General features: G+C 47.3%; 1 protein-coding gene across 1 annotated transcript; it reads left to right on the top strand.

Moving 5' to 3' along the window:
* Positions 1 to 1,879: 1,879 nt before the first annotated feature.
* Positions 1,880 to 26,957, top strand: LOC123994644 (nicotinamide phosphoribosyltransferase). The gene is made up of 11 exons (XM_046297490.1): positions 1,880 to 2,141; positions 4,505 to 4,661; positions 7,629 to 7,732; positions 8,645 to 8,773; positions 17,369 to 17,527; positions 18,757 to 18,893; positions 19,688 to 19,913; positions 21,488 to 21,607; positions 22,833 to 22,973; positions 24,838 to 24,972; positions 25,153 to 26,957. The coding sequence occupies exons 1-11, from the start codon at positions 2,088 to 2,090 to the stop codon at positions 25,264 to 25,266; spliced, it is 1,476 nt and encodes a 491-aa protein (XP_046153446.1). The 5' UTR covers positions 1,880 to 2,087; the 3' UTR covers positions 25,267 to 26,957.
* The last annotated feature ends 444 nt before the right edge of the window (positions 26,958 to 27,401 follow it).

Raw genomic sequence — 27,401 nt, 5'->3', positions numbered from 1 at the left:
GATTTATTTCATATTTTATTTCTTTCATCACATTCCCAGTGGGTAAGAAGTTTACATGCACTCAATTAGTATTTGATAGCATTTCCTTTAAATTGTTTAACTTGGGTCAAACGTTTCAGGAAGCCTTCCACAAGCTTCCCACAATAAGTTGGGTGAATTTTGGCCCATTCCTCCTAACAGAGCAGGTGTAACCGAGTCAGGTTTGTGGGCCTCCTTGCTCGCCCACAGTTCTGCCCACACATTTGATGGGATTGAGGTCAGGGCTTTGTGATGGCCACTCCAATACCGTGACTTTGAGCCATTTTGCCACAACTTTGGAAGTATGCTTGGGGTCATTGCCCATTTGGAACACTAATTTGCAACCAAGCTTTAACTTCCTGACTGATGTCTTGAGATGTTGCTTTAATGTATCCACATAATTTCCATCCTCATGATGCCATCTATTTTGTGAAGTGCACCAGTCCCTCCTGCAACAAAGCACCCCCGCAACATGATGCTGTGCTTCACGGTTTGGATGGTGTTCTTCGGCTTGCAAGCCTCCCCCTTTTTTCTCCAAACATAACGATGGTCATTATGGCCAAACAGTTCTATTTTTGTTTCATCAGACCAGAGGAGATTTCTCAAAAAAGTACGATCTTTGTCCCCATGTGCAGTTGCAAACCGGCGGTTTTGGAGCAGTGGCTTCTTCCTTGCTGTGCGCCTTTCAGCTTATGTCGATATAGGACTCGTTTTACTGTGGATATAGACACTTTTGTACCAGTTTCCTCCAGAATCTTCACAAGGTCCTTTGCTGCTGTTCTGGAATTGATTTGTACTTTTCATACCAAAGTACATTCATCTCTAGGAGACAGACCGCATCTCCTTCCTGGGCGGTATGACGGCTGCGTGGTCCCATGGTGTTTACACGTGCGTACTATTGTTTGTACAGGTGAACGTGGTACCTTCAGGCATTTGGAAATTGCTCCCAAGGATGAACCAGACTTGTGGAGGTCAACAATTTTTGGCTGATTTCTTTTGATTTTCCCATGATGTCAAGCAAAGAGGCACTGAGTTTGAAGGTAAGCCTTGAAATACATCCACAGGTACACCTCCAATTGACTCAAATTATGTCAATTAGCCTATCAGAATCTTCTAAAGCCATGACATTATTTTCTGGAATTTTCCAAGCTGTTTAAAGACAGTCAACTTAGTGTATGTACATTTCTGACCCACTGGAATTGTGATATTGTGAATTATAAGTGAAATAATCTGTCTGTAAACAATTGTTGGAAAAATGGCGTCTGTCATGCACCAAGTAGATGTCCTAACCGACTTGCCAAAACTATAGTTTATTAACAAGAAATCTGTGGAGTGGTTGAAAAACGCGTTTAAATGACTCCAACCTAAGTATGTAAACTTTATTTCCATCACTGGTTACAACCGCTGTCAGTGAGGTTTGTGTTTGTTGAAAAATAGCGCTCTCTTCTGGTTATGGTGGTTTTCATTTCACCTATGTTTCAATGAATCCAGCAAATGCGGCTGCAATGTCGAACAAGCCCATAGACTTCCATTGAAACAGAAAAAAACGAGAGAGTGGGATGCATAGACTGTAACAAATAGTGGGATGTCTCGCTTCCTCTTCCGTCTCTGATTTCAGAGATGTTACAACAATAATGGTGACTCCTGGGAAGAAAATAATAATTTCACAAATAATTCATTTGACCGCGGTCTCATATTTGTATCTATACATTTTTATATACAATAATTTACATCTTCATTATGATGGTATTATCATTGTAACATTTTATTTTTAGTTACAGTATTTGCTAATTCCCATCATTTTCGCTCAATGTATTGTCGTTCAAGTGTTGGTTTGGGCCGCTGATCCTAGAACAGTCCTTACGATTGAGAATTTGGGCAAATGATAAGCCTGCTTTGTGTTCTTGCCCCCCTACACGACGTTATCGTCTACCCCTCCGCTTGTGTGACGCGAGTCCCGCCTCCCCCGGTCTCTTCAGCGTCCCTTCCCCAGCGACAGAGCTTGGTTGTGAGTCCCCAACACGGAGCAAGAATACTGACACCCGCGACCGACTGAAACCAAGGGGAAGATGGAGCACAGAGACCCTCATTTCAACATATTGTTAGCTACTGATTCTTATAAGGTGAGTGGGCGACGCCGGTATGTTATAGTAGTAGGTTCAGTGTGAATTGAATTCTATCAGCCAAGGTGGTTGCATCCTCCAAGGCCATCACGCTTGCCTTGGTCGCTTTCTGTGTCAGATCGCTAGGCCAAATGGGGAGGAGAGAGGGGCAGGTAGAAAAGGTCGTAAGTTACCGCAGTCTGAAAGGATCCTCTTGCCTATTTTCATCTCGGATGACTGACGGAGTGGCCACTGGCGAATCTACGCAGAGCTCACCTTTTTTTTGCGCAGCTAGCTACGCTTGCTAGGCAGGCAGCTAACGAATGAGCAGTGGATATATAGTCTTAACTATGTGTTGTGAATGGGAACGCTATAGCAGCTCATTTGAAAGGCGGTAGCTAGCGCAAGAAAGCAATGAATTGAGCGGGTGATTTAGCTACCAAGCCGAGGGAAGGCTAGCTTCTGTAAGAGACGTAGCTAACAGACCAGCGTCTACTGGTGTTACTATCCATTTGCTTATTTTGGGAGAAAAAAAACTATGGTAGTTCCTGAAACAAAAGCGAAACTTTGGTAAGCCATTGGATACGCTCCAGGTCTTTTTGCAAACCTTTTTTGACCGTCGATATTGTTGGAGGTGGAATGAGTGCATTCAGCGCACATCAAACGAGAGCTGTATGATTCGGTCTGTTTTTGACTGGGTTTTACATGTTATTTTATTTGAAAAAAAAGTCTGCTGATGGGTACAATTTATAGACCTTGCAGGCAGAAATGTTATAGTTATGACTGACTGCTTTTGTCGATTACAATACTACGAGAAATGCATTTATTTCCTTGTGGCCCCTTGTCCATGTCCTGTCATCCAAGCTGTCATAGCAACTGAATCTCTCACTCACAGGTCACAATACTGCATAGTCTTATTTTTATACCATTGTGGCACAAAACCATTATATAAACACAGTGGAACTGATATGTTGTTTCCTCTTTACCAGATGGACAATAATAAAGGCTGCACAAAGCACATTAATCCTATTATATTTGACGAGCCAGCATCAGTGTGTGTGTGTGTGTGTGTGTGTGTGTGTGTGTGTGTGTGTGTGTGTGTGTGTGTGTGTGTGTGTGTGTGTGTGTGTGTGTGTGTGTGTGTAGAGTGGCACAAAAACATCTGTCTGTTGGGCTCAATGCCATACAGTGACTTGTCAGCATCTGGAACTAGAGGGCGTGTGAGGATAGAGAGAGTGAGGGTGGGAAACTAAAGGCAGGGGACACGCTACTGTGACTGATACACCATAACATGATAGAGGGTAATAAAGGGTCATAAAGTAGGCCCTAAAGTCCCTAACCACTATCCTAAAACCATGGAGAAATATTGGATTCTCAGTGTTCCGTCTTTGCCATGCAAAGCTTATGTTTCTTTGTTTCACAACCCCTGGTCTGGTAAAATACAACACCACCAAAAAGAGAGGTTTGTGAACAGAACAGAATGGAGTCAAACGGCTCCAAACATTCGCTTTAATCTTGGTCAATTGTGCTTCATGAAAATATTGGATTTAGTCTTTCTCTCTCCTGTTGTGTCCCTAAATTCCGAATGTGTGCATTCAGACTGAGCTGGTTGGCTCCATCCATCCAGCAGCCAGTGACACTCAGGGCTCATCACACGCAGGGGGCTCGTCTCTCTGTCAAAGCGGAGGTCCTAGTGGACTGATTCCCAGGCCAGCACTGATTGATGTAGGCACAGTTCTAGGATCAGCCAACCCATCGGGGGATATGCAAAACTGACCTTTGGTTCAATGGTTAGGTTACTGGTTAGTTCAAGAGGTCTTGTGGGGGGCTAGTGATGGATGGGACAACATTGGTTAATAACCTAGGCCGAGTGACCTGTTGTGTAGGCTATGTCATTGTATACGCAAGGCCAGTGCAGCCCAGAGGTAGGATGGGGAGAGGGTCAGAAGTACCACCGTTTTACAGCTGACTGAATTCCCGGAAAGTGAGAGAGAGATTGATGTGGGCGTGCCCAGAGACGAGGACACGGGACTGTGCCAGCCAGATATGCCGCTGTAGAGGCCAGTGTAATTCTATGTGCATAGTAGTCGTGGCTAATCAATAAAAGCATCGTCAGCAGATTTGCTCATTCCCCTGTGTTTGCGTTATTTACTGTTCCATCTGCTCCGCAGCCCGTCTCTCTCTGTCCCTCTCTCTTTTTTTTTATAACTGTCCCCAATGTGCCCATCCTCTCTCCCTTCTGTTCCACTTCTCTACACATACCTGGGTGTCCCAGGTGCAACTAGAGCGAGTGAGGTGTCACCAGAGTACCATTCAATCTCTTTAACTGTCATTTTATAGCCTGATGTGTTTTATCCATGTTGTCTCCTCCATCTTTGCTCTAGGTGACACACTACAAGCAGTACCCTCCCAACACCAGTAAAGTGTACTCCTACTTCGAGTGCCGCGAGAAGAGGCCTGACCCGACCAAGAACAGAAAAGTCAAGTATGAGACGACGGTCTTCTACGGCCTGCAGTACATCACCAACAAATACTTAAAAGGTAAGGATTGCATTGATGTAATGCAAAATAAGACACCAGAGCCTATATAAATAGCTCTTCTTTGAGTTAACGCTCTTTACCATTCGGCCTTGCTACTAGTCTGCAGAGTTGAAGTGAAGAGAGTGATCCTTCCTGTCTCTGCCAGCAGGAGAATTCCTGTCATGTGATCAAGCCTAGCATATCATCTAATAGGTGCTCAGATGAATTCTACACCATGGACTGGCGGCAGCTGAGGCTCTGTAGCATCTTGACTGAGCAGGGGAGAATCTCAGTTGCATTTCCTCGATTCCTCGGCAGTCCACTCTCCACGCCTCCTTCGCAAAACCCATTGAATGAGAAGTTCAGAGGTCCCTCCCCAGGATCACGTCTCAGTACTTTGACAAGCAATCCTTTCTTTCTGCCTCACTTGGAAGTTATGGTTGATCAGTTCTCTTGCTGTGAAGATCTTACCTGAAGGATTTTAAATGAGAACCAGTTGTTTGGTCCCCATAAGGATACAATGAGCTCTAAAAGTATTGGGATAGTGTTTTGGTTCTGTACTCCAGTACTTTCGATTTGAAATGATACAATGAAATTACAGCACTTTTTTGTACATAGTCCCCCCATTTTGGGGACCGAAAGAATTGGGACAAATTCACTCGTGTAGTTAACAGTTTTATTTTATTTGGTCCCGTATTCATAGCACGCAGTGACTATTTCAAGCGTGTGACTCCTGCAGACTTCTTGGATGCGTTTGCTGTTTGTTTTGGTTGTGTTTCAAGTCATTTTGTGCCCAATAGAAGTTATTGGCAAATACTGTATTGTGTCATTTGCAATCAAAGTGGCTCCAAAAATGACACAATACATTATATACCATACATTTCTATTGGGGCACAAAATCATCTGAAACGCAACCAAAACAAACAGCAAATGAATCCAAGAAGGTTGTCGAGTCACAAAGCTTGACGTAAACATTGTGTGTTAGGAATATGGGACCAAACACTCAACTTCTGAGGACTTTTATACAATGGGTTTTGAGAAGGAGACGTGTCGAGAGAGGAATCAAGGAAATGCAATTGAGATTCTCCCCAGGATCACGTTCCAATACTTTTAAAAGGAATCCTTCCTTGTGATTGACCTGCCGTCAGTGGTTAGTATTTCACTACCCAGTAATGTCCGGTCAGGGATTACTCCACGGTAGGAAGTAAGGAAAGAGGACACCTTCTTTTTTTAAATTTTCAGTGTATTTGAACAGGGCCTAGACGATAGCTCCTCCTCTGGCCATCAGTTATTGTAAAGGGCGCTTAGGGCCCTTTACCGGATGTCCCACCTTGGGCGGCCTCAGCCTAGACACTGATCTAAGCTCAGTTTCTCACTCCGTACCCTAATGGTGCCTGCCCTAAGGTTAGGATTTGTAGAAGGTTAAGCTGATCCTAGATCTGTGTTTATTCTTCCGCACAGCATCAGAGAATGGAACTCAAACGTGATTTTACGGGCGAGGCAGAGAGAGGTGCTGTAGAGAGTTTCAGGACTAGTGTGGACTGGAGACAAAGGAGCGTCTTCTCTTTGAACCCCAGCAACACAAAGGGCAGCTGTGCTAGGGGCTACTAGCATATATTCACTACAATGACACAGAGTTCGACCCGCAATAAGTAGTCTTAGAATAACATTTTCTCAACTTTTGTTTTTATTTTGTCTTCAAATAACCTTTTTAAAAATACCAGCCTTGTTACTTTATTGCAACGGGGTCGTATCAAGCACACTTTGGTGTGTGTAACTGTTAAGTTGTGGTTGTGTGTAGGTGTGCTGTGTAGGTGTAGCTGTATACATTGTGTGTGTCCCTAGCCTGTAGCATGTTCTGCAGCAGGACAAAGCCGCTCTGTAAGAGGGAGAGAGACGCTACTAATTTAATAGCACACGGAGGGACTAGAGTTTGTTGGAATTCCATGCTTCTCTCTCTCCTCCCACTTCTCTCTCTCTCTATTCCCCCTTCTCTCACTCTTTTGCAATCACAAACTATCACATCTCTCTATCCTATACACTCCACTTGTTCACTGATGCTTCAACGATTTAACTGCTCTCTCTCTCCTTTCTCTCTCTCCTTTCTCTCTCTCTTTCTCTCTCTCTCTCCTTTCTCTCTCTCTCTTCTTTCTCTCTCTCTCTTCTTTCTCTCTCTCTTCTCTCTCTCTCTCCTTTCTCTCTCTCTCTCTCTCCTCCTTTTTCTCTCTCTCTCTCTCTCTCTCTCTCTCTCCTTTCTCTCTCTCTCCTTTCTCTCTCTCTCTCCTTTTTCTCTCTCCTTTTTCTCTCTCTCTCTCCTTTTTCTCTCTCTCTCTCCTTTTTCTCTCTCTCTCTCTCCTTTTTCTCTCTCTCTCTCTCCTTTTTCTCTCTCTCTCTCTCTTCTTTCTCTCTCTCTCTCTCCTTTTTCTCTCTCTCTCTCTCCTTTCTCTCTCTCTCTCTCCTTTCTCTCTTCTCTTCTCGCTCTCCTTTTTCTCGCTCTCCTTTTTCTCGCTCTCCTTTTTCTCTCGCTCTTCTCTCTCTCTCGCTCTCCTTTCTCTCCTTTCTCGCTCTCCTTTCTCTCCTTTCTCTCTCTCTCTCTCTCTCTCTCTCCTTTCTCTCTCCTTTTTCTCTCGCTCTCCTTTCTCTATCTCGCTCGCTCTCCTTTCTCTCTCGCTCGCTCGCTCTCCTTTCTCTATCTCGCTCGCTCGCTCTCCTTTCTCTATCTCGCTCGCTCGCTCTCCTTTCTCTATCTCGCTCGCTCGCTCTCCTTTCTCTATCTCGCTCGCTCGCTCTCCTTTCTCTATCTCGCTCGCTCGCTCTCCTTTCTCTATCTCGCTCGCTCGCTCTCCTTTCTCTATCTCGCTCGCTCGCTCTCCTTTCTCTATCTCGCTCGCTCGCTCTCCTTTCTCTATCTCGCTCGCTCGCTCTCCTTTCTCTATCTCGCTCGCTCGCTCTCCTTTCTCTCTCTCTCTTTCCTCCCTCCCCCTCCAGGGAAGGTGGTGACTCCAGAGAAGATCCAGGAAGCGAAGGAGGTGTACAGGGAACACTTCCAGGATGATGTCTTCAACGAGAAGGGCTGGAACTACATACTGGAGGTACACATACAAGTTTGTTTTACTACAGTGATCTCCAAAAGTATTGGGACAGTTTTGCCTCTGTACTCCATCACTTTGGAGTACATTTCAGCACTTTTTGTCCATTTTAGGGGACCAAAAGTATTGGGACAAATTCACTTATGTGTATTAAAGTAGTCAACAGTTGAGTATTTGGTCCCATGTACCTAACACACAATGATTACATCAAGCTTGCAATTCTGCAACCTTGTTGGATGCATGTGCTGTTTGTTTTGGTTGTGTTTCAGATGATTTTGTGCCCAATAGAAATGAATGGTAAATAATGTATTGTAATCATGGTAGCATCCACATTAATGTAGAAGTGTTTAGAAACATATTCTATTCTTATTTACAATAAAAGTGGCTTCAAAATGACACAATCCATTATTTACCCTTCTCCACGAGAATAGTAAAGGACTGCGGGAGAGGCCATAGAGATCACATTAGATGTTTCTCTGAACTCTGACATCACTACCTAGTGGTAGAACTATTACCCAATTAGGCCTACATCATGCTTCCCTATGAGTACTGTTGAAAATATGTATTTTTGGTGGAAAAGACATCTTTCAATCAATTTTGCTCACTGGGTTACTCGTGCTGATCAGGGTCACTTTAATTTGATTAGTGCCCTATTGCATTTTTTTCTCCATACTTTTATTTGTACTAATCTGATAAAGGAAATGGATCAGACCGTGGGCTTTAGGGTAAATGTTGCGTGTTAACTGCAATGGCTGCTGTAACGTGTGTGTGTGTGTGTGTGTGTGTGTGTGTGTGTGTGTGTGTGTGTGTGTGTGTGTGTGTGTGTGTGTGTGTGTGTGTGTGTGTGTGTGTGTGTGTGTGTGTGTGTGTGTGTGTGTGTGTGTGTGTGTGTGTGTGTGTGTGTGTGTGTTGCAGAAGTATGACGGCCACTTACCCATAGAGATCAAGGCGGTGCCGGAGGGAAGTGTGATCCCACGGGGTAACGTCCTCTTCACCGTGGAGAGCACCGACCCAGAATGCTACTGGCTCACCAACTGGGTGGAGGTGAGTGTGAGTGGATGGGAGCAGCAGCCATTTTGAAATGGAGTTGATTTACATGGCATTATTGAATGCAGAATCAGTCAGGTTAGAGGTAGGTTAGGTCTCTCCCTCAATGTGACTGGATTGGGTCCTTTCCGGTCTGTTCCAAATGACTCCTTCGAGTCAGTGGGGCTTTCGGAGACTGCCTGATCTAAAATAAATGATCATATTCATTTAACTTCGCTCCTCACTGACCCAAGGCCCTGCCCGTAGAGCACACCACACAACACTGCCACGGTGACTCTACACTTTTTAATTCACTTATGATGAGAGCCATCAGTCCCTCTATCTGTAAACAATCTCCTCACGTATCCTGCCTCTGTCTGTCCAGCCGGGAGTGTTACTAGCTAGCTTCTCTGACTAGGATGGTTTCCAGGGGTGTTGCATCACAAATGGCACCCTATTCCCTCGGGGTGAAACTGGTTCACAAAGCTCACAGTTCGGTACGATACGTTACAGTGGTGTCACGGTTTGGTACGGTTTCGATACATCGGCAAAAGAAATGGCAGAGAAATAGGTCATTTTGCATTTATATTTTCCGTTTATTATAATAGTAAACATGGGTAGCTTGAGTTCCCAGGAGAACGTGGAAACAAAGAGACATCGGAGTAACAGCAGTGCCTGAGAACATGAAATAAAAGTCATTTAAAACAGAACTTCAACAGAGTGCATAGTCCAGCAGCATATATCAACATTAAGTCACACAGCAGCGTCTTAAACGAAATAGGACCACTTGAGACTGGTTACTTGAAAATATATATATATCAGATTTTCAAGTTTTTCTTTAAGAAGATTAGTCTATCCACATTATCTGCAGTGAGCACAGATCAGCTTGCTGTGACAATGTCAGCCGCTGTGGAGAATAGCCTCTCGCCAGGGACAGAGGTCCCAGGCTCAGCCAGGTAGCTGTGGAGAAAAGCCTCTTGCTAGGGACAGAGGTCCCAGGCTCAGCCAGGTAGCTGTGGAGAATAGCCTCTCGCCAGGGACAGAAGTCCCAGGCTCAGCCAGGTAGCTGTGGAGAATAGCCTCTCGCTAGGGACAGAGGTCCCAGGCTCAGCCAGGTAGCTGTGGAGAATAGCCTCTCGCCAGGGACAGAGGTCCCAGGCTCAGCCAGGTAGCTGTGGAGAATAGCCTCTCGCCAGGGATAGAGGTCCCAGGCACAGCCAGGTAGCTGTGGAGAATAGCCTCTCGCTAGGGACAGAGGTCCCAGGCACAGCCAGGTAGCTGTGGAGAATAGCCTCTCGCCAGGGACAGAGGTCCCAGGCTCAGCCAGGTAGCTGTGGAGAATAGCCTCTCGCCAGGGATAGAGGTCCCAGGCACAGCCAGGTAGCTGTGGAGAATAGCCTCTCGCCAGGGACAGAGGTCCCAGGCACAGCCAGGTAGCTGTGGAGAATAGCCTCTCGCCAGGGACAGAGGTCCCAGGCACAGCCAGGTAGCTGTGGAGAATAGCCTCTCGCCAGGGATAGAGGTCCCAGGCTCAGCCAGGTAGCTGTGGAGAATAGCCTCTCGCTAGGGACAGAGGTCCCAGGCTCAGCCAGGTAGCTGTGGAGAATAGCCTCTCGCCAGGGACAGAGGTCCCAGGCTCAGCCAGGTAGCTGTGGAGAATAGCCTCTCGCTAGGGACAGAGGTCCCAGGCTCAGCCAGGTAGCTGTGTAGAATAGCCTCTCGCCAGGGACAGAGGTCCCAGGCTCAGCCAGGTAGCTGTGGAGAATAGCCTCTCGCTAGGGACAGAGGTCCCAGGCTCAGCCAGGTAGCTGTGGAGAATAGCCTCTCGCCAGGGACAGAGGTCCCAGGCTCAGCCAGGTAGCTGTGGAGAATAGCCTCTCGCTAGGGACAGAGGTCCCAGGCTCAGCCAGGTAGCTGTGGAGAATAGCCTCTCGCCAGGGATAGAGGTCCCAGGCTCAGCCAGGTAGCTGTGGAGAATAGCCTCTCGCCAGGGACAGAGGTCCCAGGCACAGCCAGGTAGCTGTGGAGAATAGCCTCTCGCCAGGGATAGAGGTCCCAGTCACAGCCAGGTAGCTGTGGAGAATAGCCTCTCGCTAGGGACAGAGGTCCCAGGCACAGCCAGGTAGCTGTGGAGAATAGCCTCTCGCCAGGGACAGAGGTCCCAGGCTCAGCCAGGTAGCTGTGGAGAATAGCCTCTCGCCAGGGATAGAGGTCCCAGGCACAGCCAGGTAGCTGTGGAGAATAGCCTCTCGCCAGGGACAGAGGTCCCAGGCACAGCCAGGTAGCTGTGGAGAATAGCCTCTCGCCAGGGACAGAGGTCCCAGGCACAGCCAGGTAGCTGTGGAGAATAGCCTCTCGCCAGGGATAGAGGTCCCAGGCTCAGCCAGGTAGCTGTGGAGAATAGCCTCTCGCTAGGGACAGAGGTCCCAGGCTCAGCCAGGTAGCTGTGGAGAATAGCCTCTCGCTAGGGACAGAGGTCCCAGGCTCAGCCAGGTAGCTGTGTAGAATAGCCTCTCGCCAGGGACAGAGGTCCCAGGCTCAGCCAGGTAGCTGTGGAGAATAGCCTCTCGCTAGGGACAGAGGTTCCAGGCTCAGCCAGGTAGCTGTGGAGAATAGCCTCTCGCCAGGGACAGAGGTCCCAGGCTCAGCCAGGTAGCTGTGGAGAATAGCCTCTCGCTAGGGACAGAGGTCCCAGGCTCAGCCAGATAGCTGTGGAGAATAGCCTCTCGCCAGGGACAGAGGTTCCAGGCTCAGCCAGGTAGCTGTGGAGAATAGCCCTCTCGCCAGGGACAGAGGTCCCAGGCACAGCCAGGTAGCTGTGGAGAATAGCCTCTCGCCAGGGACAGAGGTCCCAGGCACAGCCAGGTAGCTGTGGAGAATAGCCTCTCGCCAGGGACAGAGGTCCCAGGCACAGCCAGGTAGCTGTGGAGAATAGCCTCTCGCCAGGGATAGAGGTCCCAGGCTCAGCCAGGTAGCTGTGGAGAATAGCCTCTCGCTAGGTACAGAGGTCCCAGGCTCAGCCAGGTAGCTGTGGAGAATAGCCTCTCGCTAGGGACAGAGGTCCCAGGCTCAGCCAGGTAGCTGTGGAGAATAGCCTCTCGCCAGGGACAGAGGTCCCAGGCTCAGCCAGGTAGCTGTGGAGAATAGCCTCTCGCCAGGGATAGAGGTCCCAGGCACAGCCAGGTAGCTGTGGAGAATAGCCTCTCGCTAGGGACAGAGGTCCCAGGCACAGCCAGGTAGCTGTGGAGAATAGCCTCTCGCCAGGGACAGAGGTCCCAGGCTCAGCCAGGTAGCTGTGGAGAATAGCCTCTCGCCAGGGATAGAGGTCCCAGGCACAGCCAGGTAGCTGTGGAGAATAGCCTCTCGCCAGGGACAGAGGTCCCAGGCACAGCCAGGTAGCTGTGGAGAATAGCCTCTCGCCAGGGACAGAGGTCCCAGGCACAGCCAGGTAGCTGTGGAGAATAGCCTCTCGCCAGGGACAGAGGTCCCAGGCACAGCCAGGTAGCTGTGGAGAATAGCCTCTCGCCAGGGATAGAGGTCCCAGGCTCAGCCAGGTAGCTGTGGAGAATAGCCTCTCGCTAGGGACAGAGGTCCCAGGCTCAGCCAGGTAGCTGTGGAGAATAGCCTCTCGCCAGGGACAGAGGTCCCAGGCTCAGCCAGGTAGCTGTGGAGAATAGCCTCTCGCCAGGGATAGAGGTCCCAGGCACAGCCAGGTAGCTGTGGAGAATAGCCTCTCGCTAGGGACAGAGGTCCCAGGCACAGCCAGGTAGCTGTGGAGAATAGCCTCTCGCCAGGGACAGAGGTCCCAGGCTCAGCCAGGTAGCTGTGGAGAATAGCCTCTCGCCAGGGATAGAGGTCCCAGGCACAGCCAGGTAGCTGTGGAGAATAGCCTCTCGCCAGGGACAGAGGTCCCAGGCACAGCCAGGTAGCTGTGGAGAATAGCCTCTCGCCAGGGACAGAGGTCCCAGGCACAGCCAGGTAGCTGTGGAGAATAGCCTCTCGCCAGGGATAGAGGTCCCAGGCTCAGCCAGGTAGCTGTGGAGAATAGCCTCTCGCTAGGGACAGAGGTCCCAGGCTCAGCCAGGTAGCTGTGGAGAATAGCCTCTCGCCAGGGACAGAGGTCCCAGGCTCAGCCAGGTAGCTGTGGAGAATAGCCTCTCGCTAGGGACAGAGGTCCCAGGCTCAGCCAGGTAGCTGTGGAGAATAGCCTCTCGCCAGGGACAGAGGTCCCAGGCTCAGCCAGGTAGCTGTGGAGAATAGCCTCTCGCTAGGGACAGAGGTCCCAGGCTCAGCCAGGTAGCTGTGGAGAATAGCCTCTCGCCAGGGATAGAGGTCCCAGGCACAGCCAGGTAGCTGTGGAGAATAGCCTCTCGCCAGGGACAGAGGTCCCAGGCACAGCCAGGTAGCTGTGGAGAATAGCCTCTCGCCAGGGACAGAGGTCCCAGGCACAGCCAGGTAGCTGTGGAGAATAGCCTCTCGCCAGGGATAGAGGTCCCAGGCTCAGCCAGGTAGCTGTGGAGAATAGCCTCTCGCTAGGTACAGAGGTCCCAGGCTCAGCCAGGTAGCTGTGGAGAATAGCCTCTCGCTAGGGACAGAGGTCCCAGGCTCAGCCAGGTAGCTGTGGAGAATAGCCTCTCGCCAGGGACAGAGGTCCCAGGCACAGCCAGGTAGCGCCTTGCTAACATGGCAACATGAGGGTATATTAAATCTTTGGTCTGTAAGTGTAAGTGGATCAGCATCCATGGGAATACAGTCCACTTCCCTGTATGAGGTCACCAGCTCCTCTATGACCTTGACCTTTGACTTGGTTCCCTGCTCCTGGGTCGTGAACAACTCCCCAAAAAGCTCCCTCGTTGCAGACTTCTTTTGTGGAGGACAACCCCTGTCGTCTACCGTCTTTGGAGAGGGGCTGGCTCCTGTGGCTTGACCCTGCGGAATTAAATGACATGAAAATGACTATCTCTGAAGAGCTTTAAAAATATGTTTTGTTGTTAGAAATATATATCAGACACTATTATGACAATTATTACTTTGCAATTAACTGTTAAATCACTAACTAATAAAAATAATAAATGTCACATGAACAAAATAGATACAATACCTGTTGTATACTGGTCACAATCTCTGCTGTGAGTTCTGTTTTGAGAGGTTTGCACACTTTGATCAGACTGGCAGAGGAGAGGACGTTGTTGTCATCTTCAAACAAAGTCACAATATCTTTTGACATTCTTCCTCACAGCTTGATCAGTCAGTGTAGAGTACACCGCAACGTTCTGCTCCAGGTATCTCTCGACCATGTCATGGCTTGAATTCCATCTCGTGGGGACATCTTGGATTAGTTTGTGGTTTGGCAGCTCCAGCGTCTCACTGTTTTGTCTTGAAAACATGTGCGGCGGCAGTTGTGCTTTTATGAAAGGATCCCACCTTCCTGATCTTTGCTGGGAGGCGAGAGATTGGATTCACTGACATTGCTTTTAGAGATGCAGATGAATAACGTGAGCAAAGCATCCTCTCTGTGGCCCCAACTAGTGCGACTGCGTTTACAATATTTCTAGCGGTGTCACAGGAATCGTTACATGTTATCCCTCCAACTTCCACACTGCAGCAACTTTCCTTAGCTCTTCCCCCAAGTTTACACTGGTGTGACTCCTCTCAAGGGGACGTGTTTTAAGGACATGGCTTTTTTTTACCTCCCACTCTGCGGTAATGAAATGAGCCGTTATAGTAAGGTAGCTCTAGATGTCCAACTGTCTGTAGTTAGAGCAACACACCGCATTTCTGACAATTCGCTCTCAAGCTGTTCTTTTTTGTATAAGGCAGGTATTAATGTCTGGGCAAAATGTGTACTGGAAGGAATAGTGAAGCGCGGCTCGACCACTTTAAACATGTTTCCTATCGGCAATGAACAGAGCCTACCTGTTGTTATCCACCACTCATTGGCAATCTTTTATTATAGTGTAACAGTATAGCTTCCGTCCCTCTCCTCGCCCCTACCTGGGCTCGAACCAGGAACACATCGACAACAGCTACCCTCCAAGCAGCGTTACCCATGCAGAGCAAGGGGAACAGCCACTCCAAGTCTCAGAGCGATTGAAGTTTGAAGCGTTATTAGCGCGCACCCCGCTAACTAGCTAGCCATTTCACATCGGTTACACCAGCCTCATCTCGGGAGTTGATAGGCTTGAAGTCATAAACCGCTCAATGCTTGAAGCACAGCGACGAGCTGCTGGCAAAACGCATGAAAGTGCTGTTTGAATGAATGCTTACGAGCCTGCTGCTGCCTACCACCGCTCAGTCAGACTGCTATATCAAATCATAGACTTAGTTATAACATAATAACACACAGAAATACGAGCCGTAGGTCATTAATATGGTCGAATCCGGAAACTATCATCTCGGGAACAAGACGTTTATTCTTTCAGTGAAATACGGAACCGTTCCGTATTTTATCTAACGGGTGGCTTCCATAAGTCTAAATATTCCTGTTACATTGCAGAACCTTCAATAGTATGTCATAATAACGCAAAATTATGTCAAATTAGGTGGCCCAAACTGTTGCATATACCCTGACTCTGCGTGCAATGAATGCAAGAGAAGTTTCACCTGGTTAATATTGCCTGCTAACCTGGATTTCTTTTTAGCTAAATATGCCGGTTTAAAAATATATACTTCTGTGTATTGATTTTAAGAAAGGCATTGATGTTTATGGTTAGGTACACATTGGAGCAACGACAGTCCTTTTTCGCGAATACGCACCGCATCGATTATATGCAACGCAGGAGACGCTAGATAAACTAGTAATATCATCAACCATGAGTATTTAACTAGTGATTATGATTGATTGTTTTTTAAAAGATAAGTTTAATGCTAGCTAGCAACTTACCTTGGCTTACTGCATTCGCATAACAGGGAGGCTCCTCGTGGAGTGCAACGAGAGGCAGGTGGTTAGAGCGTTGGACTAGTTAACTGTAAGGTTGCAAGATTGAATCCCCCGAGCTGACAAGGTAAAAATCTGTCGTTCTGCCCCTGAACGAGGCAGTTAACCCACGGTTCCTAGGCCGTCATTGAAACTAAGAATGTGTTCTTATTAACTGACTTGCCTAGTTAAATAAAGATTAAATAAAGGTGTAAAAAATATATATATATTTTAAAATCGGCCGCATCGGTGTCCAAAAATACCGATTTCCGATTGTTATGAAAACGTTAAATCGGCCCTAATTAATCGGTCGACCTCTAATTTTAATATCGAGGAATATTTCACTTACTCTGCTCATAGGAACAGCATGAATTTGTGCATGAATAATACCTAGCGACTAGAGTTTCGCCAGCAGGCTTATCTCTGGTCAGCGGGTTGCTCCCTCAGATGCAGGTATCTCCAATGAAATAAAATGTTTAAAACATTTAAAAAGCCAATTATTTCCATTTATGCTCAGCTGTGCCTTGCAAGTTAATGTTGCATTGACTTACATTTTTTGAAGTCATGTTTTATTTTCTTCTGAGCAGTAGATCTCTGCTTGCTTTTTGACTCCGAAAATGTTGGAGACCACTGTATTATACAGTATATTATGGTTTGTCTCTGAGGATGTGGCTCTGTTAGCCCCATCCACACTACGGTGCTCAATGGCGCCCCCCTCAGTCTCCAGCTGGCATTACTGCTGTAGATCACGGCCACATCAGCATCAATGCATGCGTCGGAATGCAACCAGTCATATAGTAGGCCTGTATGGCCTCAGTTCCTTAAAGATGATTCATGTGTTTCTAGATTATTCTGATCATTTTCACATATTGTGTTGTAGTTTTTGGAGCTGTGGCTGGCAACATCTTGTGGTAGCATGTGAGAGGTCAGGTAACCCTGCATGTATAGAGGTAGTGATCACCTTCTAGTGGTTAACAAGGTGTTTCTGACCCTGTAGACCGTACAGACGACCCTCCACACACACGCGCGTACACACTCTCACGGACATACACACTACACAGCTCCTAGAGGGAGAAATATGACAAAACACACACTCGGACATGGCGTGATAATATTGACTCGTCTGTTCAACGATGACTGGACTGAGACAACGACCCAGGCATCTCTAGCTGCCAGTGGGCCACGGCTAAGTAACTCTGTCCTGGGCTTGCCGTGCGGGGAATCCCCCCCCCCATCGAACCCAGTGTTTGCCCTCTCCATGTCCCTTTCCCAGGGAATATGGGTCTGTCCCCTGAGCCTCCCAAACAGCCTACTTCCCCTTCCACATCGCAGGATAAAGGGTCTGTCAAGAGGGTTGGTTTTGGGTTCATGTTCCAGCTCACTACACTGTGATGGGGGTGACTGGAGGGTGTTGATGGGGCTGTGGTGGGGTCAGAGGAATTTTTCGCGGTCCAGGGCAGGGACATGGACAGGAACACTACGGTTCAAGGAAGATGGAGAGAGTGTAATGAACGGGATCAGAAATGGATGAGAGGGAGGGATGAGAGAGGTAGGGAAGATGGATGCAGGGAGACAGGAATGAGGAGACTCCTCGAAAGCACTGAAAGCTGTGCTTCGATAGCTCCAGACTTGGGCCCATTCTAGAATGGCCATCTACTAACCCCCTCCTCTTGTCCCCTCTTCCTCCTCCCCTCCAGACCATCCTTGTTCAGGTCTGGTACCCCATCACCGTGGCGACCAACTCCAGGGAGCAGAAGAAGATTCTGGCCAAGTACCTGCTGGAGACCTCTGGCAACCTGGACAAGCTGGAGTACAAGCTGCACGACTTCGGCTACAGGGGAGTCTCCTCACAAGAGGTAGAGGAACAGGGTGTGTGTGTGGGGGCGGGGTGTTATATATGGTGCATTCGTAAAGTATTCAGACCCCTCGACTTTCCCCATGTTTTGTTACGATACATACCGCTTTATTCTAAAATCGATTCAATAAAAAATGTCCCTCGTCAATCTACACACAATACCCCATAATGACAAAGCGATTATAAAAATACAAAAAAACGGATACCTTATTTACATAAGTATTCAGACCCTTTGCTATGAGACTTGAAATTGAGCTCAGGTGCATCCTGTTTCTCTTGATCATCCTTGAGATGTTTCTACAACTTGATTGGTGTCCACCTGTGGTAACTTAATTTGACTTGACATGATTTGGAAAGGTACACACCTGTCTATATAAGGTCCCATGTTGACAGTGCATGTCAGAGCAAAAACCAAGCCATGAGGTCGAAGGAATTGTCCATAGAGCTTCGAGACAGGATTGTATCAAGGCACAGATCTGGGGAAGGGTACCAAAATATTTCTGCAGCATTGAAGATCCCCAAGAACACCGTGTCCTCCATCATTCTTAAATGGAAGAAGTTTGGAACAACCAAGACTCTTCCTAGAGCTGGCTGCCCGGCCAAACTGAGTAATCAGGGGAGAAGGGCCTTGGACAGGGAGGTGACCAAGAACTCGATGGTCACTCTGACAGATCTCCGGAGTTAGTCTGTGGAGATGGGAGCACCTTCCAGAAGGACAACCATCTCTGCAGCACTCCACCAATCAGGCCTTTATGGTAGAGGGGCCAGCCAGAGCCCGGACTTGAACCCGATCGAAGAACTGACCTGAAAATAGCTGTGCAGCGACACTCCCCATCCAACCTGACAGAGATTGAGAGGATCTACAGAGAAGAATGGGAGAAACTCCCCAAATACAGGTGTGCCAAGCTTGTAGAGTCATGCCCAAGAAGACTCGAAGATGTTATCTCTGGCAACGGTGCTTCAACAAAGTACTGAGTAAAGGGTCTGAATACTTATGTAAATGTAATATTTCAGTTTTGTTTTTTAAATACATTTGCAAAAATGTCTAAACCTGTTTTTGATTTGTTATTGTGTGTATATTCGTATATATATTTTTTTCAAATCCATTTTAGAACAGGGCTGTAACGTAACAAAAGGTGGGAAAAGTCGAGGGGTTTAAATACTGTGTGTGTGTGTGTGTGTTGTGTGTGTGTGTGACATTTGACTCACCGTCTCTCTTCCCCATTTCAGACGGCAGGTATCGGAGCCTCCGCCCACCTGGTGAACTTTAAGGGCACAGACACGGTGGCTGGCATCGGCGTGATTAAGAAGTACTACGGCACCAAAGACCCCGTGCCTGGCTTCTCTGTGCCCGCCGCAGAGCACAGGTAATACAGTCAAGACACACAGTGACCACACAGTTAACACACCAACATCTCTTACTTGGTCCCGAATCAATCAAATTACACTTGTATAGGGCTTCTTAGCCCCAGAAAGCAAGCAGGAGGCGGTGGCTTTGATATCCAAATATCAATTGCATTCACACACACACACACACACACACACACACACACACACACACACACACACACACACACACACACACACACACACACACACACACACACACAGGATATTACAGTACGTCTCTAGCTGAGTTGGCTGTACCACTGCTCCACTGCACTGTTCATTTTCCCCGTTGGTTTCTAGGAGTTTGGCTCCAGAGTCCCTGGCCTGGTCACTGTGTTCACGGAATCACAACACAGTCTCGCTCCTCTCCATATGATACACACAGTACTCTTGCCCCCCTCCGACCACCACTCTCTGGGTTCTCCGAGGTGGTATCAATGCGTTTAGAGATACACCGCCTCACTTCTTTGCTAATACGGGTAGGCTTGATTTGATAGCATGAAAATAAAGCTCAAATTGTAACCGAGACAAGGGAAATGCACAGATGGATTCCGAAAGAAACTAAAAGGACACCGCTAGCCAGCTACAGTGCACTGTTGTGGACATGAGCTTCTGGAAGTCCAGTCTCTGCAAAGCGTTGATAAGGATGCCCTCTAGTGGTGGTAGTGCAGCTCTACGTGGATGAGTTCACAGGGAGAGGGATACGTTTAGTTGTTGTTGTTGTTGTCTTTAGTAGATCTGATAACTTTGTATTCTCCCTCCTTCTCTCCAGCACCATCACGGCGTGGGGGAAGGACCACGAGCGAGATGCCTTTGAGCACATCGTGAGGCAGTTCCCCAACGTGCCCGTGTCGATCGTCAGTGACAGCTATGACATCTACAACGCCTGTGAGAAGATCTGGGGCGAAGACCTGAGGAGCCTCATTGAGTCACGCAGCGCTGACGCCCCACTGGTGGTCCGTCCCGACTCAGGGAACCCCCTGGATACCGTACTGAAGGTAACACCAGGCCTAACTAAACCCTAAATCTACCCCCATAAACCCCACATGGTCTGCCCCGACTCAGGGAACCCCCTGGATACTGTACTGAAGGTAACACCAGGCCGAACTAAACCCTAAATCTACCCCCATAAACCCCACATGGTCTGCCCCGACTCAGGGAACCCCCTGGATACCGTACTGAAGGTAACACCAGGCCGAACTAAACCCTAAATCTACCCCCATAAACCCCACATGGTCTGCCCCGACTCAGGGAACCCCCTGGATACCGTACTGAAGGTAACACCAGGCCGAACTAAACCCTAAATCTACCCCCATAAACCCCACATGGTCTGCCCCGACTCAGGGAACCCCCTGGATACTGTACTGAAGGTAACACCAGGCCTAACTAAACCCTAAATCTACCCCCATAAACCCCACATGGTCTGCCCCGACTCAGGGAACCCCTGGATACTGTACTGAAGGTAACACCAGGCCTAACTAAACCCTAAATCTACCCCCATAAACCCCACATGGTCTGCCCCGACTCAGGGAACCCCTGGATACCGTACTGAAGGTAACACCAGGCCTAACTAAACCCTAAATCTACCCCCATAAACCCCACATGGTCCGCCCTGACTCAGGGAACCCCCTGGATACCGTACTGAAGGTAACACCAGGCCTAACTAAACCCTAAATCTACCCCCATAAACCCCACATGGTCTGCCCCGACTCAGGGAACCCCCTGGATACTGTACTGAAGGTAACACCAGGCCTAACTAAACCCTAAATCTACCCCCATAAACCCCACATGGTCTGCCCCGACTCAGGGAACCCCCTGGATACCGTACTGAAGGTAACACCAGGCCTAACTAAACCCTAAATCTACCCCCATAAACCCCACATGGTCTGCCCCGACTCAGGGAACCCCCTGGATACCGTACTGAAGGTAACACCAGGCCTAACTAAACCCTAAATCTACCCCCATAAACCCCACATGGTCTGCCCGACTTAGGGATCCCCCTGGATACCGTACTGAAGGTAACACCAGGCCTAACTAAACCCTAAATCTACCCCCATAAACCCCACATGGTCTGCCCGACTTAGGGATCCACGTGGATAACGTACTGAAGGTAACACCAGGCCTAACTAAACCCTAAATCTACCCCCATAAACCCCACATGGTCTGCCCGACTTAGGGATCCACGTGGATAACGTACTGAAGGTAGGTCCCAATCAGGTCCGCTGAGAAAGATGCCCACAAATTCAACGTCCATGTTAATCTGCCATTTGATATAAGTGTAGTAATAATAATATGCCGTTTAGCAGATGCTTTTATTGTCATGCACACATACATTTTATGTACAGGTGGTCCCAGGAATCCAACCCACTATCCTAGCGTTGCAAGTCCCTTGCGCTACCAACTGCGCTTACGGAGGGTGCATGATTTGGGTGGTATTTTGAGCTATGACCGGGCTTCTGTAGTTTGAGATTGAGCCCTATGGAAGCCCTCTCAGTCGGTCCTGTATGTTCCTCCCATACAGATTTTAGCATTCTTGTTTTTATTTTTTAAACGTTGTGGTTCCTCCACTCAGGTGCTGGAGATCCTGGGGAAGAAGTTTATCCCTACGGAGAACTCCAAAGGCTACAAAGTTCTGCCGCCCTATATCAGAGTTATACAGGGGGACGGAGTGGACATCAACACACTGCAAGAGGTACACACACACACACACACACACACACACACACACACACACACACACACACACACACACACACACACACACACACACACACACACACAGAGAGTGAGAGTCAGTTTTAACAGACATGTATCAGTTAAACAGACACCTGCCCGCCTGTCCAACATCACTACTCTGGCTCTGACTTAGAATACGTGGACAACTACAAATACCTAGGTGTCTGGTTAGACTGTAAACTCTCCTTCCAGACCCACATCAAACATCTCCAATCCAAAGTTACATCTAGAATTGGCTTCCTATTTCGCAACAAAGCATCCTTCACTCATGCTGCCAAACATACCCTTGTAAAACTGACCATCCTACCAATCCTCGACTTCAGCGATGTCATTTACAAAATAGCCTCCAATACCCTACTCAACAAATTGGATGCAGTCTATGCAATCTGTTTTGTCACCAAAGCCCCATATACTACCCACCATTGCGACCTGTACGCTCTCGTTGGCTGGCCCTCTCTTCATACTCGTCGCCAAACCCACTGGCTCTATGTCATCTACAAGACCCTGTTAGGTAAAGTCCCCCCTTATCTCAGCTCGCTGGTCTACATAGCATCACCATCACCCACCTGTAGCACACGCTCCAGCAGGTATATCTCTCTGGTCACCCCCAAAACCAATTCTTTCTTTGGCCGCCTCTCCTTCCAGTTCTCTGCTGCCAATGACTGGAACGGACTACAAAAATCTCTGAAACTGGAAACACTTATCTCCCTCACTAGCTTTAAGCACCAACTGTCAGAGCAGCTCACAGATTACTGCTCCTGTACATAGCCCACCTATAATTTAGCCCAAACAACTACCTCTTTCCCTACTGTATTTATTTTTATTTATTTATTTTGCTCCTTTGCACCCCATTATTTCTATCTCTACTTTGCACATTCTTCCACTGCAAATCTACCATTCCAGTGTTTTACTTGCTATATTGTATTTACTTTGCCACCATGGCCTTTTTTTTGCCTTTACCTCCCTTATCTCACCTCATTTGCTCACATTGTAAATAGACTTGTTTATACTGTGTTATTGACTGTATGTTTGTTTTACTCCATCTGTGTCGTTGTATCTGTCGAACTGCTTAGCTTTATCTTGGCCAGGTCGCAATTGTAAATGAGAACTTGTTCTCAACTGGCCTACCTGGTTAAATAAAGGTGAAATCAAAATCAAATAAATCAAATCTGTGTGTGTAGATCGTGGAGGGGATGAAGCAGCATCGGTGGAGCATTGAGAACATTGCCTTTGGCTCTGGAGGGGCTCTGCTGCAGAAACTGACCAGGGATCTGCTCAACTGCTCCTTCAAATGCAGCTACGTGGTCACCAACGGCCTGGGGGTGAGCAGAGCATGACACGCTTGCACACACCATCACATACGCATGCATACTATATTACAGTGGGGTCTTAAATGATTGACACTTTTTTTTTGATAAAAATGAGCAGAAATGACTGTATAAAATCAATCATTCAAATACTGAGCTAAATTGTATGCTAAAAAACATTTAGGCATTATTTTATGCTTATGTAATTGCTCAGAGAAGAAAGAGATTTGTTTAACAAGTAGCGCTTTCATTTTCTCAAGGTAGGGGTCAAAATGATTGGCACCCTGTTTTCAGTACCTCACCTTGCCAGAATAACGGCGCTGAGAACACATTGGGAGGGATCTTAGACCGTTCCTCCATACAGAATCTTCAAATAACCTGGTAATTCATGATGCCGGTAACCAAGGGCCCCAGGACAAGTGGAAGCAAAATATCCCTGTAACATTAGAAATCCACCACCATATTTTACAATGGGGTTCTTTTCTGCTCGCGCGTTCTCATTACGCCACCGAACCCACCACTGGTGTGCGTGGTGAACCAGCTCTATTTTCAGGTCATCTGACCAAAGCACTGGTTCCGATTCAAGTGCCAATGCTCTTTAGCAAACTTAATTTGTTGGATGAAAACAATCGGGTCGATAAATACACATCCTGCAGGTATTTGTTTCCTATAATTCGGTTAATTATCAGTTAATTGTTACATTTAATTCAGGCTTTTGTTCATTGAGACCATATTGCAGGTCATATATATTTTAAACCTGTGCGGGCTGGTAAGAGTTTGAGTATACCCTACTAAATAAATGAATGCTAATTTCGCAGCCTATAGCCTATTTGATTCTGGGAGTTGTTTATGTAAGGTTCAATTAAACAATTTGATTATCGAGCGATATTCAATGTATGTCAGCTTTAGGCTTTCAATTAGAAGACTCTTATTTTCACAGTGAGATAAGAAGATAAGGTTCTTAATTCATGCCATGCTTTCCTTTTATCCAAATGTTGAATAGACATGCAGACAAATCAATTGATACGGGACAGGGGAATAGCCTATAGTACTCTGGAGTCAACGGGAAAGGGGAATAGCCTATAGTACTCTGGAGTCAACGGGAAAGGGGAATAGCCTATAGTTCTCTGGAGTCAACGGGAAAGGGGAATAGCCTATAGTACTCTGGAGTCAACGGGACAGGGGAATAGCCTATAGTACTCTGGAGTCAACGGGACAGGGGAATAGCCTATAGTACTCTGGAGTCTACGGGAAAGGGGAATAGCCTATAGTACTCTGGAGTCAACGGGAAAGGGGAATAGCCTATAGTACTCTGGAGTCAACGGGAAAGGGGAATAGCCTATAGTACTCTGGAGTCAACGGGAAAGGGGAATAGCCTCTGGAGTCAACGGGACAGGGGAATAGTAGTTCTCTGGAGTCAACGGGAAAGGGGAATAGCCTATAGTACTCTGGAGTCAACGGGAAAGGGAATAGCCTATAGTACTCTGGAGTCAACGGGAAAGGGGAATAGCCTATAGTACTCTGGAGTCAACGGGAAAGGGGAATAGCCTATAGTACTCTGGAGTCAACGGGAAAGGGGAATAGCCTATAGTACTCTGGAGTCAACGGGAAAGGGGAATAGCCTATATTACTCTGGAGTCAACGGGAAAGGGGAATAGCCTATATTACTCTGGAGCCAACAATAGAATAAATTATTATTTGGCGGGTGGGTCGTGGTTGCGGAGAAAAATCTACCCTGATGCCAGGTGGGGCTCGGAATTGACGTGGCTGGCGAGAGCGGGAGCATCTCCAAAAAACTGTCCCGTGCAGGACTCTTAACAGACACACATCCTACCTTCACTGGAAGGAGAAGTGTAACTGATTTACATTTTGGTGCCAGGTGAATGTGTTCAAGGACCCGGTGGCGGACCCTAACAAAAGGTCAAAGAAAGGTCGTCTGTCTCTGCACCGGACAGCGAGCGGGGACTTTGTCACTCTGGAGGAGGGCAAGGGAGACCTGGAGGAGTACGGCGTGGTGAGTTGAGTCCACATATCATATCTTACTCCCACGTCAATGCATTCCAATAGCCTTTTGTAAGTAAATGTTGTTTTAGTTATTGAGGTTTGTCAAATGTGACCCTTTGAGGTTATTTAATGAGACTCTTCACTGACATTTACTTGTTATTTTCCCTCCCTCCCTCCCCTCCCTCTCCAGGACCTGTTACACACAGTGTTTCAGAACGGGAAAATTGTCAAGACGTACACATTCGATGACGTCAGAGACAATGCCAAGATAACGGACAGTGACCTCAAGGAGCTCCTCCACTGAGGGGCCGCTGACGCCTGAACCTCTGACCTCCATCACCCCACCGGAGGCGGCATATTGCCAATGACCCCTTCCCTCAACCTCCACCCACCCTCCCAGAAGCACTGTCCTCCACTGGAGAGGAGAGTAGACCCCCCCCCCACACACACACACACACACACACACACACACAAACACGTCCAAACCCACACCTGAGTGAAGGCCAAGGGATAGAGAAAGTAGTGAGTGAATGGGGAAAGGGAGAGAGGAGTGAGTGAATGGGGAAAGGGAGAGAGGAGAATGGGGAAAGGGAGAGGGGAGTGAGTGAAACCAGTAAGTGATAAAGGAAGTTGAGTGAGATAAATGAGAGCGAAAGAGATGTAAACAAACACACTGACTGTACCCTGTGTTGTGTGTACAGAGCTGTTTAAAGTAATTAATCATCTATTTAGCATTGTCTTTTAGTGGTGGGTGGAATGATATCGTGGGATAGAAATCATTTAAACTGCGGTTACGTTAGTGTTTATCTGACCAAGTGTCGCTATAAACTGATCACAGGAAAGGAGATACTGTGTTCAGGAAAGTTCCAGAACGTTGTGTGGTTCTAGAACTGAGAGGTATACGTTTAATGTTCCTGAGTGTGGATGTTTGTGTGTGCGTGCTGACAGTTTCTTCCTCGTAAAGGAACGTTGTATTCCTTTATGCAAATGAATGTGCTGATCAGGGGAACACATACTCTACCTTTTTTAAGTTGTTTGTCCTTTTTTAAACACATTTGTCCCCGGGTCTTTAGAAGACACTGCCCACACGTGGGGCAAGTCGCCATCTAGAAGCCAACTAATCATGTTGCTAAAACACTGTCTGCAGAACTGCAGGACACAGTCTGTATGTCTGAGATGGCACCCTATTCCCTTTATAGTGCACTTTTTTTGACCAGTAAAAACTAGTCCACCGTATAGGGAATAGGGCGCCATTTTGGACTCGCGGAGTCCAACCTCTCTCTTTGTGGCTCCTTTTTTTATTTGTGTAAAAGTACAAATATTTGTTACACATATATTTTTCTTTGCTTTAAAGAACAAGAAGGCATTTGTCTCTGATATTGAATTATGGGGAACATTTCCGTAGAGCTTGATTTAACTATTTTGATACCGTCTTGGTTGGTTCTTACCTCAGAAATCATCATTTGTTATGACAGAAGTTAAATATTGGCTGAATATTTGCAGTAAATCTTCATATTTGCAAGGGATGTGGCCAAACTGTCTTCTCACGCCTATATAACGACTGAATTATACTGCGAGAGGACAGAGTAGGGAGAAATAGTGTTATTATTATTTTTGTCTAATTCCCATTTTCTACCAGAATCTTCCACACTGCTTGTTTGTTGTATGACGTGTTATGTCAGGTTTTAGCAAATGTTTGTTTGTGTGTAGAATAGTGTTACATTTCAGGTAACTTTTCCAGAAACCCAGATTGAAAGATTCCGGGAATCAAGGAAGGAATACGCAGGGAATCCAGAATCCTCCAAACAGGATTTTGTGATTAATGGAATTTTGCAATCCTGGTGTAGTCTTGTGTGAATGCTGTATTGAAAATAATATTTGTGATTTCTATTTTTGTTTTGTTATATGTTGGTTGTCCCATATTATCTGATATTTTACTCTAACATTACTGTTGCAATGTCTACATATTAAAAGCACCATCCTGTCGATTTGAAATATTTGATGGAATATATATATATTTTGGTGTATTTTACCCCCTTTTTCTCCCCAATTTTGTGATATCCAATTACGATCTTGTCTGATCACTGCAACTCCCCAACGGGCTTGGGAGAGGCGAAGGTCGACTCATGCGTCCTCTGGAACATGACCTGCCAAACTGCGCTTCTTAACACCCGCCCGCTGAACCCCGGAAGCCAGCTGCACCAATGTGTCGGAGTAAACAACGCTTAACTGACAACCAAAGTCAACCTACTGGCGCCCGGCCCCGCTACAAGGAGTAGCTAGAGCACGATGAGCCAAGTAAAGCGCCCCCGGCTAAACCCTCCCCTAACCTGGTCAAATTGTGCGACTCCCGGTCGCGGCCGGTTCTGACAGCCTGGGATCGAACCCGGGTCTGTAGTGACGCCTCAAGCACTGCGCTGCAGTGCCTTAGACCGCAGC

Source organism: Oncorhynchus gorbuscha, linkage group LG14 (genome assembly GCF_021184085.1).
Source record: "Oncorhynchus gorbuscha isolate QuinsamMale2020 ecotype Even-year linkage group LG14, OgorEven_v1.0, whole genome shotgun sequence".
Lineage (NCBI taxonomy): Eukaryota > Metazoa > Chordata > Actinopteri > Salmoniformes > Salmonidae > Oncorhynchus > Oncorhynchus gorbuscha.
Note: the sequence above shows the minus strand (reverse complement) of the source record. Positions and strands in the feature narration are given on the sequence as shown.

Bases quoted from the DNA above. Each gene is read 5' to 3' on its own strand.
- LOC123994644 (XM_046297490.1), top strand. From the start codon at position 2,088: ATGGAGCACAGAGACCCTCATTTCAACATATTGTTAGCTACTGATTCT. The intron at 4,662-7,628 runs GTAAGGATTGCA...CTCCCCCTCCAG, and splicing joins CACCAACAAATACTTAAAAG to GGAAGGTGGTGACTCCAGAG. The intron at 21,608-22,832 runs GTACACACACAC...CTGTGTGTGTAG, and splicing joins ACATCAACACACTGCAAGAG to ATCGTGGAGGGGATGAAGCA.